Source organism: Pinus tabuliformis, chromosome 2_1 (genome assembly GCF_031772625.1).
Source record: "Pinus tabuliformis cultivar Carrire ecotype Pingquan chromosome 2_1, CPIR1, whole genome shotgun sequence".
NCBI lineage: Eukaryota > Viridiplantae > Streptophyta > Pinopsida > Pinales > Pinaceae > Pinus > Pinus tabuliformis.
This window is the reverse complement of record NC_142299.1, coordinates 348,697,395-348,711,852: the sequence shown is the minus strand read 5'-3', so window position 1 is coordinate 348,711,852 and position 14,458 is coordinate 348,697,395. Positions and strand designations below refer to the sequence as shown.

The following is a 14,458-nucleotide window of genomic DNA, read 5'->3' as shown; positions in this document are numbered from 1 at the left end:
ATTGCAAACCCTATAAACAATTCAAACAAATACAGATCTACAATGTATCTAACAACATTAGAATTCATATGTTAGACTTCCTACTAGGATTTAGTGCAAAAACCTAGATTTCATGAGCTTTTAATAATTAAAACCAATCACAACTCAATTCAAAGTAACAACATGACTAGCTTCCACTAGGGCTTGTTGTAAACAATCAAACATCAAAAATCCAGATTTCAACATACTTACACAAATCTCAAATTATGACACTATCATCATATATCAGAGATTTGGACTTTTACTAATTACAAAATCCTAGAATTCACAAATACTATCATCCTAGAGAATTAAACTTCGACCAAGGTTTAGTTCCAAACCCTAGGACTCATGATCAACAATTAGGTCAACTCATATATCTAGGATTCCATCATCATGGACAAGGATCTCATAACATGTGTTAGTCAAACCCAACCACACAAACATCAATAAGAGTTAGATATATAACATACTTACTCAGACTAGGGTTTGATCGGACAAACACACACATGCCAAGAATTTCATTTCTAAGACATAATAAGGGTCTTGCTTATACACCCTACTAAACCCTAATGATCTAGGGTTTCAATACAAGAACATATCAAACCCTCAATACTTCAAAGGTTCGGGATTTCGGACATTACCATTCAACCCTAACATGTTAGCGTTTCCATAACCATACCAAAATCCCAAACATGATATCATCAATGATTGTCTTTTGACTTCAACGATAACCCTAAGTAGGCTAGGATTCCACACATAATCATTAGCATACCCTTAAGTTAGGGTTTTCACAATGAACTTGTCTAGGGTTCCACAAGAATAGTCAATGATATGAGGAGGGTAGATTTATCTAATGATGAGTCACCCAATCAAGAATCTTTAAGATTCAAGAAGCTAGACACAATGATGTTAGTAATAGTTTATCAAGAATGAATATCATGAAGAGAGAAAAACTTGTATTTCAAATCATGCCTCTTGTTTCTTAACAACCCTTGTAATTCCAATGCTTTGTTTTATGAGGTCTTCCTCCTTGAGTCTTCGGCAAGTTTTCCTAAGCAAGGAAAATAAGAGTAGAAATGTGATTAGTATTTAATGCAAACAAAACTGGATAAGTAAGGAAAACTAAAATTGAAACTGGTATTGAGATACTTATCTTTTGGAGATTGGTGACGGCTCCTTCCAGGCTTGAGGGATACCTATAACCTTAAGAACAAAGAAAAATGTTGTTTCAAAATATGTTAAACCTATAAAAACTAGAAATCAAAACTGAAATAACTAAAGCTTAGATGAAAAGACTTAGTAGTGTAAGTCCCTTATATCCAGTTCTTTGGGCTTAGTCTTCTTTGGAGATCCTTTCTTCAACAATATTGGCTTGGCCTCTACTTCTTTTCTTGTTCTTCGGATTGTCAGGGCAGCCACTTCTATAGTGACCCATCTTGTGGCATTGGTAGCATTCTATCTTGGACATATCAACCTTCCTTCTTGGCCCCCTTGACTTCTTGGAGTGTCCTTTCTTGTGAGAAGCGGATTATGCATTTGAAAGTTTTCTTCTTCGTTGTTGGATACTAAGGAAATTCTCATTTCTTCTTCGGTTCAAGCATTCCACAATTGTTCAAAGCTAGGAGCTTCTTTCCAACTATTTAGACTTGAAGCAAAAAAACTCCAACTAGGTGGTAATCCCAATAGTGCAATGATTACTAGCTCCTTCTCCGATACAATTTCATCTATGGCTTGAAGTTCATCTCTAATCCTAGATATCATTACAAAGAAGGAGGCCACGGTATCATCCTTTGTCATCTTTGTAGTCCTTAACTCATTCTTCAAACTTACTACTTGACCAATAGTTTTGATGGTGAATAATTTTGACAATGCTTTATACATTTCTTGAGCATGGTCTATATTGGAAATGTATAGGACAAGATTGTCCTTTATGCTTTCTACCATCAGTGTCATAGCCAATATCTCCAATTCTTTATACTTCACCTTGCCTTCATCATTGGATTGTTCGACCCAGACAAAGACTTCCTCCACATCGACCCTCAGTCCTTCTTGCAAATGATAACCCTTTCAAAGCAACTTCAACCTAGCAGCATCAGTAGCAACTTTGACCCAATAGCAGTAGCAACAACATCTTCAACTAGACTTGGAAGACTTTGATCTCACTTGATACACCACAGAACTAAGTGAGAGTTGTCCCAAAATTTCGATCTTGATGTCTTCTATCTCCTTACAGAAACTCGCACTTCTTTCCAGCTCCTTTTCTAGCCCTTCACGAACTTCGCACTATTCCAGCTTTTAGCTTCAGAGATCGAACTATGTTTGTGAGAGTGAGATACTCCAAATGAATTCGAATTTCCTTGTATTTATATCCTTCTAGGGAGGTTGAATTACTTGTCTTGAGGCCGACTTGATCTTATTGAGGCCAACTTGGTGTGGAGAAGACTAAATTCATTTTTGACTCAAAGATAATTATTTTTACATGATTCAAAAGCCCAAGAAGGGTCTCTTTTAATGTACAATGACTCTAATGACTCAGAATAAATCCTAGACTTCCTCAATGGGGACTTTGACTTAAATCATGATGACCCAAACATGAAACCCATGCTTTAATAAGTCATAGAAATAATAATAAAATTATTTTCTTCATTCTTTTGGTAAGTACATCTCAAATACATTTATGAAGACCAAACCTAGTTACAAATTTCAACAAAACTTACTGGGAAAAACTCTATGGAATCCTTCTCCTAAATTATCTACTATTCCCTCTCTCCGATTCTCTTTCTATGGCACGAACTTTCTCCCTTGTTGAATCACTGTAATTGGGTAGCTTGATCTACCAAGGTAATTTGCTCTACCCATTGACTCCCTCTTATAATCTCTCGCTAGAGCTTCAACGGCCATGATTAGATCCTTATCGATGGCTAAGATCATCCCAGACTTGATCCAAGTCATTTTCTAGAAGTCTCTAGAGCATAAGTCGATATCCTTGATTAATTCACTTTAATTAACTATTTTTCCTAAGTTAGACTTGGGAAATATTTAAATGATGGCTAATTAATTTAATTAAGGTGTTTTGCAAGCTTATCTCGTGAAACCTTTTCTGGGTTTCAGAGATCTCGTGTTCCTTAGCCTCTTAGACACAATCAAGACTAGAACATCTATTTGATGCTACCAAATAAATAAAATACTGACACAGAGTACTCCCCCTGTTAAAAGATTTTGACCATATTGCCAAGGGTTACCTGGCTAGTGGGTATAGTGAGTGCCACAAAGCATCGTACAAGTGTTTTACCCATTCAAGTATCATGTGAAGACATGAAGGAATGGTAAATTTGCCCAGCGTTTCACCATTGGTCAGGAATAGTAACCTGGGTCCAGGTGACGACTTGGATAGCTAGTGACCCAAGACTAGTTTTGTGTTTACTCTGGTTAGGTGGTACTTGACCATATTGTCAATGGGTATTTGGCTAGTGGGTAACTAGATCCTTTGCATGATGTTGATGCAGGATGATTTCCACATGGTTCTAGGATAGAACATGGTGTGGATGGATACATTAACATAGCAGGCTCATTCAATATTTCTTGAGATGGAGAAATTGTTCAACAAAGAGGACATGTGAGAAAGTCGAGGTGAATACCTCTCTAGCTAAGAGAGAGTGTTGATTTTTGGTAGTCGCAGTTAATATCCTCCAACTACACAAGTCGGCCTTTGAAAGAAAAGGAAATTACAATTAAATTATTATTTTGGAACTCATGTAGGCCCCCAAAATGACAAGTCACCTCCACATGTGAAGAGTTGTGCCATGGGTCAAAAGTATCCCCACTTTGACTCATATAAATACGAGTGAGATTCCTTCACTTTTGCTCACTCATCTAACACAAAAAAAATTGTTTTTCTGTTCACACGTGTGAGGGAGAAAGAGAAGAAGACCAAAGTCTAATCAGAAGTTTGACCAGCATTGACCATGGTTTTTCTGAGGTTTGTTTGAACTGTTTTGACCGAGTTTCTTCTGAGGCAGTTTGATCAAAATTCTTGAGTCAGTTGACTGAGATTCTGATCTGTTTGACCAAGTATGTTGTGGGCAGTTTGATTGAGCTTCTGGGCAGCAGCAAGAGGCTGAAATTTGGCCTGTTTGACTCAGTATTGACCGAATTTGTGGGCAGCTGTAGGAGGCCGAATTTAGGCCTGGTTGACCAGGTTTGACCTGTGCTAGATTGTTGGTCTAGGTTGACCAAGGTTGACTTGAATATTTATCAGATTGTACCTTTGCTGAACTGAACAATTTCTCCTAGAAAAGATTGCTGGGTTTTCTCCCGAGTTTGGGTTTCCCACTGGAAAATTTTGGTGTCTACTGTGCATGGTTTTTTTACTATGATCTTTATTGTTTCTGTTGCATCTACTGTTGAATTTTCTGAGTGTAATTGCTTAATGATATTCTGAAATATGCTAAAGTAAGACTGTATATCATTGGAAGTAATTATCAGTGGCATAAAATTGTGCCTGTCTAAATTAGCATTAGAAAATTAACAGTTATCTACTATGACTATCCCTGCTAAGGTTCCATGTTATTGTTTCATTTTTCCTGTGCAAATTATAGCATTTTATAAGGGATTTGTTATCTCAGTGATCTTGTGAGTGCACTTTGATTAGTAATTGGTTTTGGCAGTCATTTTACATAGTTGAGAAGTGTGTATCAAACGTATTTTCCAGGAGCAAAATACTTTCCACTTATATTTGTTTTGCAAATTTTTTTTGTTTACGGCCCAAAGTTAACTTATTTGCTTCATTATAAGTTTCAAGGATTTTTCCTTTGAAATGGTTCGCAGTGAATGAATAGTAGATGAGTTAATTGTCCTTAAGATTTTACACTTTTATACGGATCACTGTCAGCCATGCTTGATATCTATATTCAGCATCAGCATATGTTTTAGGGGTGCAAATTTTACAGCAATACCCCGAAACAAATTTGCAAAAATCAGCTTACCTTGGATGTTTGACATCTGCATCCAAAACTTAAAATCTGACCATCAGGTTTTGGATGCCAACTCCTTATGAAGTTCTGTATTTCATTTATTTGAGCAAGGCTAATCCCGCATTCCATTGTCTAAAGTCAGTGATGTAATTGAGATGATTGAGCTATTGTGTAGTGAGTCTAAAGCCATTTATCCTGTCTGAGGTCTTTCACAATCTATCAGTTTCAGGTAAATTTTCAATATTTTGCATAGGTCAGATTACTTAAAACTAGAGACATGTTTATAGATATGTCACGAAAAAATGCTCTGCTTTGTTTACTGTGCAAGAGAAACGAAAAATATAGGATAACTCGTATCATTTACGAAGTAATAGTTCTCATACTAAGTACCATTCTTTCAAAGCTTAATTTTGGATTTTATAAACGAGTTGTGGAATATATAGCAAATAGGATAACTCAGATATCATTTACTAAGTAATAGTTTTCATACAAAGTACCATTCTTTTAAAGGTTAATTTTGTATTTTATAAATGGGTTGTAAAGTATATAACTTGATTTACAGGGAAGGAAGTTGGAAGCAATATCTTATTTAAGAAAACTTGCAGCCTATGAGGAGCCAAAAGAACATTGGTCTAAAGCACGTTATTATCAAGGATTGGTTACGTTAGCAAGGTGTGGAAATAATGGCCATCATATATCAAAATTAGCTATTATTCGTTTTTCATGTGTTTACGCTGTATATATATTTGTACTGTATCTTTATATCGCATTAAAAAGAATTTTCTGCCAGTGTTTTATTTCAAGAAGGCGAAAAAGTTGAAGCAGCGCACTATCTTCGCCTAGCCGCAAATTATGATCCTTCAGTAAAATCTTATTTGCAAGAGTGGGAAGACAACCCTGGGCATTAACAGGGAAGTTGGATCTTATGAGCATCGTAGATTGCATGCACATTCCATTCAAGTGAGTCCAGTCAAACAATCCAAGGTTTTTCATCTGGTTTATCTCGTTGTAAGTTGTCATGCTTGCAGATGTAAGAAGCGTGATTTTCTGTTCTAAGCCATCATTATGTACGTGTAGTTGTGGGTTGATTTGAACTTATTCTCCTCAATGTTTGGAGCAAGACAGGATCTGCCCATAAATGATAGACATCTCATTGTAAAAGATCTTTCCAGCAGAGCAAGAAATTTTTAAGTCCATTCATGTCAATTTTTCACACATAATTATAGCTGTATGGCATCAAAGCCATAAAACTTTCATTTATTGAATTTTGAAGGAGCATAATAAGTGCTGTGCAAAAGCATTTTCATGGAAAATTCATTTGACCATCTGTTAGGAGAAGAATTTATGCATTCTCCACTAATCATGTAAAGTGAATATTCAAAGTGCAATAAAAATTTATATTTCTTGCTGATTGACATTTATCTACTTTCTTCTTATTAAAAGAAGTGAGGAACTTATGATAACCAACAAGGATATCAATTTGAATGAGTTAAGATTTTAACGGCTAGTTTGTATTGATTTTCATTGTCAACTGTTATGAGGTCAAACTGGCTTTGTTTAAATGGTTAATCAAGTGATCTTTTTTCACAGAGATCTAGGTTCAATCCCCCTAAGAATATGCTGTCAGGCTAATGTGGCTGTGATATGCTATCTTGTGATATCTCATTGTTCACTAAGCCCAGGCAGTATATAATATGATCTTTGCACCTTAAAAATGATAAGAAACCATTAATTACAGTCTTCTTTGAGGGGGAAACTTTCTCTTACAATGAATACAATGTACAAATATTTGATGATTCTAAGACTAGGTCTCCTTTGTGTGTGTGTGTGTGTGTGAAGGAGACAAAGGGTACAATTACAATAAAATGGGACCATTAGGGGTTCTAACCTACATAACAATATAACAATAGAAATGTAAATCACTCAAGATCTAGGGCTTAGTAAGGGATTTTAGGGTTAACATGGAGCTTGTATAGGGCTTAGCATGCCCCTCCCCTTCAAAAAAGTGTTGTCCTCAACACTTGACTATATGTGGGTGTTTCTACATGAACAACTCATCTTATCATGTTGCATTTTCCACTGGTAGGTTCTTCTATTTGTTGAGGTACTTAGTAATTGTTCGATTTCTCAACTACTTAGTCCTTGCTTCCAAAATCATTTCTAGTTCTAATATTATTTTCCCTTTTTCATTAATCTTTGGTAGAATAGTTTGGACTGGGATCTTGTCACCAATTATCTTCTCTAAGCAAGAAACATGGAAGACTTGATGTACGCGTGAAGATGGAGGCAACTCCAATTTGTAAACCATACTTCTAATCCTCTGCAACACCTTATAGGAACCATAATGCATCAGTTCTAATTTATTGTCCTTCTTTTATTGCTTGAAGGACATTTGTTTATATGGTAGTAACCTCACAAATACCAAATCCCCCATTCCAAATTCCCTTTCACTGTGATGTCGATTTTCTTGTTGTTTCATCCTATTTTGTGCCATAACCAAGTTGTTCTTCAGTAGTTTGAGAACCTCTTGTTATGATCCTTGCGCCTTCAAGAAGTATGCCAGGTGAGGAAGAAAGAATTGATCCTTGTGCCTTAAAAATCATAAAAAACCAATAAGTGCATTCTTCTTTTCGAGCGGAAAACCTCCTTTTACAATTAATACAATCTACAAGACAATATGCGATGATTCTAAGACTAGGTCTTCTTAGTATATGTATAGGAGATGAAAGTTATAATTATAATAAAATGGAACCATGAAGGGTTGTAGCCTACATAACAATAGAAATGTAATCACTCAATATCTAAGCTTTAGTAAGGGGTTTTAGAGTTAACATCGGGCTTGTATAGGGATTAACAGTGTATCTATAACAAATGAGGCTATATATATATATATATATATATATATATATATATATATATATGGGTGATTTTCAATAAATCACTACCCTTTTGTTGTGGCATATAAGTTGAAGGTATATAGTTAGTACATAGCTCATTGTTAATGGAGTAAATCAACCTTCAATTTATATGCCATAACATAGGGGTAACCATTTACTGAAAATCACTCATCGGAGATATTTTTTCTCCTATTTGATCAACCAACAACCCTATGGATGGCTTATAGATAGCTATACCTCAAAGCTCTCCATGCATGTTTGGTTAGTGCTTTCTTCCTCACCTAGCATACTTCTTCAAGGAAGGTGGGCCATCTAGTGCAAGGCTAGCCTTGCACCTTCTTGACGGGCATTACCCCGATCCTTTCTTAATTGGAGATCATTCTAGGGTGTATAATTTGCAAGCTCCTTAGAGAGTCATTTGGCATATGATTCTTTAATCTTCTAACCTCTAAGTCTTATTGGCAAAGCCTCTCTTCTGGGGATAATATTCGTTCACAAAACTGTTGGGGAGAAGCCACTGAAATGATAGTGGTAGTTGATCTCATTGTTTCCCTAGACTTGGAGTGCCTAGTGAGGCTTTGCGTTAGGTTGCTAGATTTTGTGGTAACATTTTTTACGTCCTTACTAAGGAGGAGTTGAGTCCTTATCCTCATAATATGATATTTATGCTTCACACACTTTTGATGAGAACCTTCCAAAGCCAGAGTTAAAATTTCTCATCTAGCAACTCCTAAGTCTTGTTCCAGTTCAAGGTCTTCTAGTCATAGACCTAGCAAAGCAATCATTTCTTCTAAAAGGAAGATTGTCCCCAAGACTCTCCTAATGCAATCTTCTCTTGTAACTAGAGTTCTCTTCAATAAGTCTTCTACCTTAGCAAAAATGACAAATCCATGGCTCATAAGTGTTTAGAAACCCCTAGACATGAATCATATTCTAGGATATTCAAATGATATCCCTGAAAAATATGATGAATTGTTGCTCAATTTCTCAAGGAATGATGAAGTCATGCCTGAGTAACACATCAATTTGTTTTATTGGCATGTAGGTGGAAGAGATATTCAAGAAGAGGATGTGGTCATGGGACTCTTTTCCCTTTCCTTTGAAGGTAATGCAAGATCATGGTACCTAGATTTACCCATTGGAGAAATCAAAACTTGATATCAATCCCATGATAGCGCAACCATCAAAGATGGGAGACAATTGATGGCCCAATTTCAGGAGTCCAAGAAAAAGGAAAATGAAAGTGTCAAGGATTTCAACCAAAGGTTTGATCTATTAGTAAAGTAGACACTTACAACCTTTAAACCTATGATTGATAAAATCCTAGCACAATACATAGTTTCATTTGATGGATACTTTTTATATGCCTTAAAGGACAAGGAACCTACAAGTTTTGAGTAAGCAAAGGCATGTGGTGTGACTATTAAACATAACTTGGCCATAAGTTGACTTGATATTTTATCCTAGAGCTAAAGTGGAAGTTAAGCCTAAGCTTTCAACTCATGTTGACCTAGCTCTACAAGCTTTTGTTCAAAACTTTGATAAAGTAAGTAATGAACTTATACGAGGATAGTTCTCTATGATGAATACGTTAACTCTCTTGGATAAGGAAAGAAGTTATTGTCCTAATTATGCTCCCAATCCTCAGTACAATAATGACAATGTTCAAATAAGGAACTGAGGGCCAAGTGGTGGTAAGAATTTCATTGAACATACCTAACACTCTTGCCCCTACTAACATGATAAATCAAGAGGGGCTCCTTTGGTGTCCATATTGTAATGACTTCGACATTGATGAAGATTGTCCTCGCTGCCAGGTTGAGGAGGAAGGCTCAAAGCATTTGAACTTGATATATGACTCTTGTCCCTATTCCCCAACAACAACATGATGATATGATTAGAGGATGTGTAAGGAAACCTAATGAACATGTTAATGTTGTTGAGACAATGTATAGGATTAAGAGTATGCAGTAACTAGGAGAAATAAGCAATCAGAAAACACTGAGGCAGGCAACAACGTGGCCCTGCCAAAGAATTAGACATGAGTGCCTTTGCCCTTTAGGACTGGAAACCTCAATCCCACGCCAACCTAAAAGATTAATGATGCTTCACTAGATTTTGACTTGGGATGTGCATTAACTAAAGTAAATGTTCATGCCCCTTTCGTAGAACTAGCAAATCTTGAAACTCAAAGGGATTAGATTAAGAAGATTCTCAACTTTGATAGAGCCTGAAGAGCCCCTTGATATTACAAAATATGTGTTGTGATTGAACAATGGGCAACGTGCACCTTTCTACCTTTCTACCTTTCATTAGTGATAAATAATTTGATCATGTACAATTATATGCCTGACTCTATGCCTCTGCCATTGTGATGCCACTAAAGGTCATGAACCAACTAGAGTGGAAAATCACTAGACCATACAGGAATGTGTGTGGATTCGACTCCAAATCTATCCAAGTCCATGGTTTGATTAAAGATGTTAAGGCATGTTTAGTTGTCAATCCTAATGCAGTTGTGCTCATGGATATAGTTGTCATTGATGTTCCTGATGCTCGGGGTATGCTCTTATCAAGGAAGTGGTTAGTTTCTATATGTGGGTATTTGCAAATGGATCTATCCTATGCTACCATACCCACCTCCGATGGAAGGTCATTTATCCTTTATAGAGAACCAAACATTTTACATCATGTGGAAGACATCGGAGAACATATTTACCATATTCAATCTTATAATCTTTCTCTCTCTTTCCTTTTACATTTGAAGATTTCATAGAAAGAGAGGAGCACCTTCAAGCATCTTGGAAACATTTTGAGCCTCAAATATTTGGCAAGTTGAAGGGTTATAAGGATGTTAGGAGAAGCATATGTTAAGTAAACTAATTTTCTTCCTCCAAGACGATTGAATTAAAGATATAAAACAAGAATAAAATATGGGTCAAGAAGTAAAATAATGATTTCCAAGGTGCAGAACTTGTTCTCATTGATGATGACCCTTATCCTTTCAAATTTGTTATTTTAGTTAATATTTTTATTATTCTTCTCCTTTATCACAAGGATGATGTTCAAATACCTACTTAGTTATTGTCAACCAGTTTCTTTGAGTGTATAAGTAGTAGGTCTACTAGCACTAGGGATTATTGGGATTCTCGTGCACTTCTCGTTTGAGCACATGGATCAAGCACTCTACTGTGAGCACATGTCTCTGAGTTGGAGGAAAACGTTACTCACCCAAGTGGCTAACACCTAGGAGAAAATATTTCTCCTATTTAATTAGTCTACCAACCAGTCACCTTATGGATGACTCATAAATAGTTATACCTTAGATCTCTCCATGTATGTGTGATCATCGCTTTCTTCCTCACTTGTCATACTTCTTAAAGGAACGTGGGTCATCTATTACAGGGTGCATTAACTCTTTATATAATCATGTGTTTTAATTTAATGTTAAGGGCATTCTAATATGAATCATAGGTTTAGTTAGACGATTGACCACTCTTGATTGTATCCTTGTTCATGTGCTTCACCTAGGAGGTTATCCCCTTTTTCCTTAGTCTAAGGTGACCTTCCCTGAGGCCTTTCCTTTCCATTGTTCAAGTGATGGTACAAATAGGAGTCGTTGATTGACATAGTGTGTCCAAGGTAATCCATAATTTTCACTTTCCATTAGTCCCTTGTATCTACCTCAATTCTTTGGGTTGATTGTAATTTGTCACCAATATTGGCACCCTCTTATCCTCATCTTTGAGTAAGGGCCCAAAATTTTTTTCCCTTAAGAGGTTGACGTAGTTGAAAGAAAGATAAAAGCATATATAGCCACAAATGAAAGAAAATGTAAAATGAAAAACATGGTTGGGAGAATGTAAAGTGCGTGGACAAAAGCCTAGCTCCCCTTCATTAGTCGTGACCGAATTCCTAGTATACCATGTGTTATTTGTATAAAGGGAACTTGTGAATGTTCCAACCATGATAAGCAATGAACAACTACACCTATGAGGAGTATAGGATGGTAATTGGATTCCCATCCCAAACACAAGTATGGTAATTTGCTTACAAATCATCAACTAGAAAGACATTTGAAGGAAAAACTTGTGTGGAGTATTTTGGTGCCTTTAGCATTAGATGTGGTCCATTGTGATACTTTTATGTTTTCTTTAACTAATGATGTTGATCGCACTTGATCTTGAGGGTATGTCTCAGGGGTTTCTCACAAATGCTTTGGATATTCCTTGAGAGATGGCTTAACACTTCTGCAACACCTTGATGATGATATCTTGCCCAACATGAAAGCACTTATGACCTTGCAAACACAATGTTTCCCCCACAAAGATGAGTGTTGGGCCTTGAGGGGCCCTCACATGGATGCATGACACCTCCTACAACTCTATATATTGAAACATTGAATTAAGAATTTAGAACATTAACAAGACTGATGATGTTCCCAAGAGAAACTTAGGACACCCCCAAGTTGGCCTTCCACCTTTTTGATGGGTGTTTCCTTGTTCCAAAGCCTAGACATGGAACAATGTTACCAACTTAACAAGAACTTTATCAAGTTTTCATTTTTTTGGAGGTAGCATCAAATCGTGATTTTCATGTTGATTTTGAAAAGTGGTGATGCAACATCACCATTTTTTTATTTTAGAGTCAAAATTCCAACATTTGTTAACCATGGCGTTCAAATCTAATTATCATGATTACAAAAGACATGTAAAACCATGTTGAAATGCAAAAGTGGTGATCTATATCACCCCATTTTTCTTCAAGGGTTAAAATTCAAACATTCTTTAACTATGAAATTAAAAATCAAATACCATGACTATTAAAAATGCTAAAACCCGACACTAAGTTTTGTATCTTTCTACTTTTGCATTTTTTTTAAATGTCCTTTAAATTTGTCGAACTTTTATTTTACTTTATTTTTGGGATAAAAATTACCAATAATTGACATTATAGCCTTGGCCATTTTTGCCTTGTGAATCTAAAAGTGGCATAACGTAACTTTGTTTAATTATTAATTATTTATCTTTTAATAATTTACATTAAAAAATTGAAGGAAATAAATTGTAAATATTTTATTTTAAAAAGGGAAAAGTCAATTTAAAAAGAAAAAGTACTTTTTATTGTAAAATTATTGAAAAATACATTTTTTTTAATTAAGAGAAAAAGCAATTCTTTTAAACAAAAAAACATATATATATATATATATATACACTTAAAAAATAAAAAAATACCCAAAAAAAATCAAAATATAAAATAGATTCTAATAGAACATGTTTTTTAAATAAGAAGTGCAATGAGAATGGTATGTTAAATAAAAATCCATGCCTAGATCGTGATCTATACAATGACTGCCATGAAAATCCTTTGAGGCCAATTATATATGTAGCCTCATGGTGGTCTTTTTTCTCAATATCTATTAATCGCTTTATTATTTGTTGTACCTCTGAGATAATAGTGGTTAGCGATCAATGCCAGAGCATCTAAGATAATTGTTTTGGGGGTTTTTGTTTTAATTTGGACGACCAATGAATAAAACAAATGTAACACTATAATGCCTAACCTTTTGAATAATATTAATCCCAAAGTACAAGGCTGCTACAAAACTTCACACAGTGATAAAGTTTGAATAGTGGGTAGCAGATACAAAAAAAAAAATGATTATCACAACTCGCAGATAGATAATTAGATAATCATAAGTGTGAAAACCTCTGACCGATGTTCAAAAGATTCAAGAGAATATGCTTATGCTTACAACAAGATGCCAATGATTTATTGATTTAGAGGGAGTTAATTAAACAGACAGCTCATTAATCCATTCTCTTTATAGATTATCAGTTCAGAAGATTATAGGAATAGATTGAGACACAATTATTCCTACCTAGGTATCTCTGTAAGACATAAGAATATGAAGAAAAACATAATGTGTAATACTGGAAAAACTTACAGGAAACACCAACTGTGTAAAATTGAATTCAAAATCCTTTGCTTTGTATTAAGGGTCCAGAAAAGCTAATACATCAAATGTTTACAAATGCTTCTTCAAGGGTGAACTCCCTTTCAATGGTCAACCTGGTTCAATGGTGAACAATGAACCCTTAATAACTCGAGAAGAGAGTTATTTATACAATAGTAGAACTAAGAAAATGTCCTAAACGGTTTAAGGATTTATTCTAGGAAAATGAAATATCTTAATGCAAGAAGATAGAGACAACTATTGCATTGTTGTTTGTCGTTCCTGTTATTTAGGCTCTGTTGGCTTTGGTCTTTGATATTTTGCCCTTTAAGCTGTTTGTTTGTTTGATCTTCACACTGGAAGTCATATTCACTAATGACCTTTCATCTGATACACTTTAATCTAATACTCTTTGACCTTATTGACTTGTCAATATATTTTATTGTGCCTTTTTACTTTTACTATACATTTCAAGTTTTTACTGTGTATTTCAATAGTAAATCATTTAGTTTTTTTTTGTCTCAGCATCAGGTAGTTTGGATATTGATCATCTGTTTGTCTTTTAACTGTGTAAATTGTTTGTTTTAACATTTACTGTGTAAATGATTTCT

General features: G+C 35.2%; 1 protein-coding gene across 2 annotated transcripts in view; it reads left to right on the top strand.

The window, feature by feature from the left end:
• Positions 1–6,415, top strand: part of LOC149200289 (ALBINO3-like protein 2, chloroplastic) — a 440,553-nt gene extending 434,138 nt beyond the window's left edge. For both annotated transcript variants that reach the window (XM_089402653.1, XM_089402652.1), the window contains 2 exons: positions 5,557–5,666; positions 5,785–6,415. In XM_089402653.1, the coding sequence (XP_089258779.1) occupies positions 5,557–5,666; positions 5,785–5,902 (228 nt within the window). In that variant the 3' untranslated portion in view covers positions 5,903–6,415. The remainder of the gene's footprint in view (positions 1–5,556; positions 5,667–5,784) is intronic.
• Positions 6,416–14,458: the final 8,043 nt, after the last annotated feature.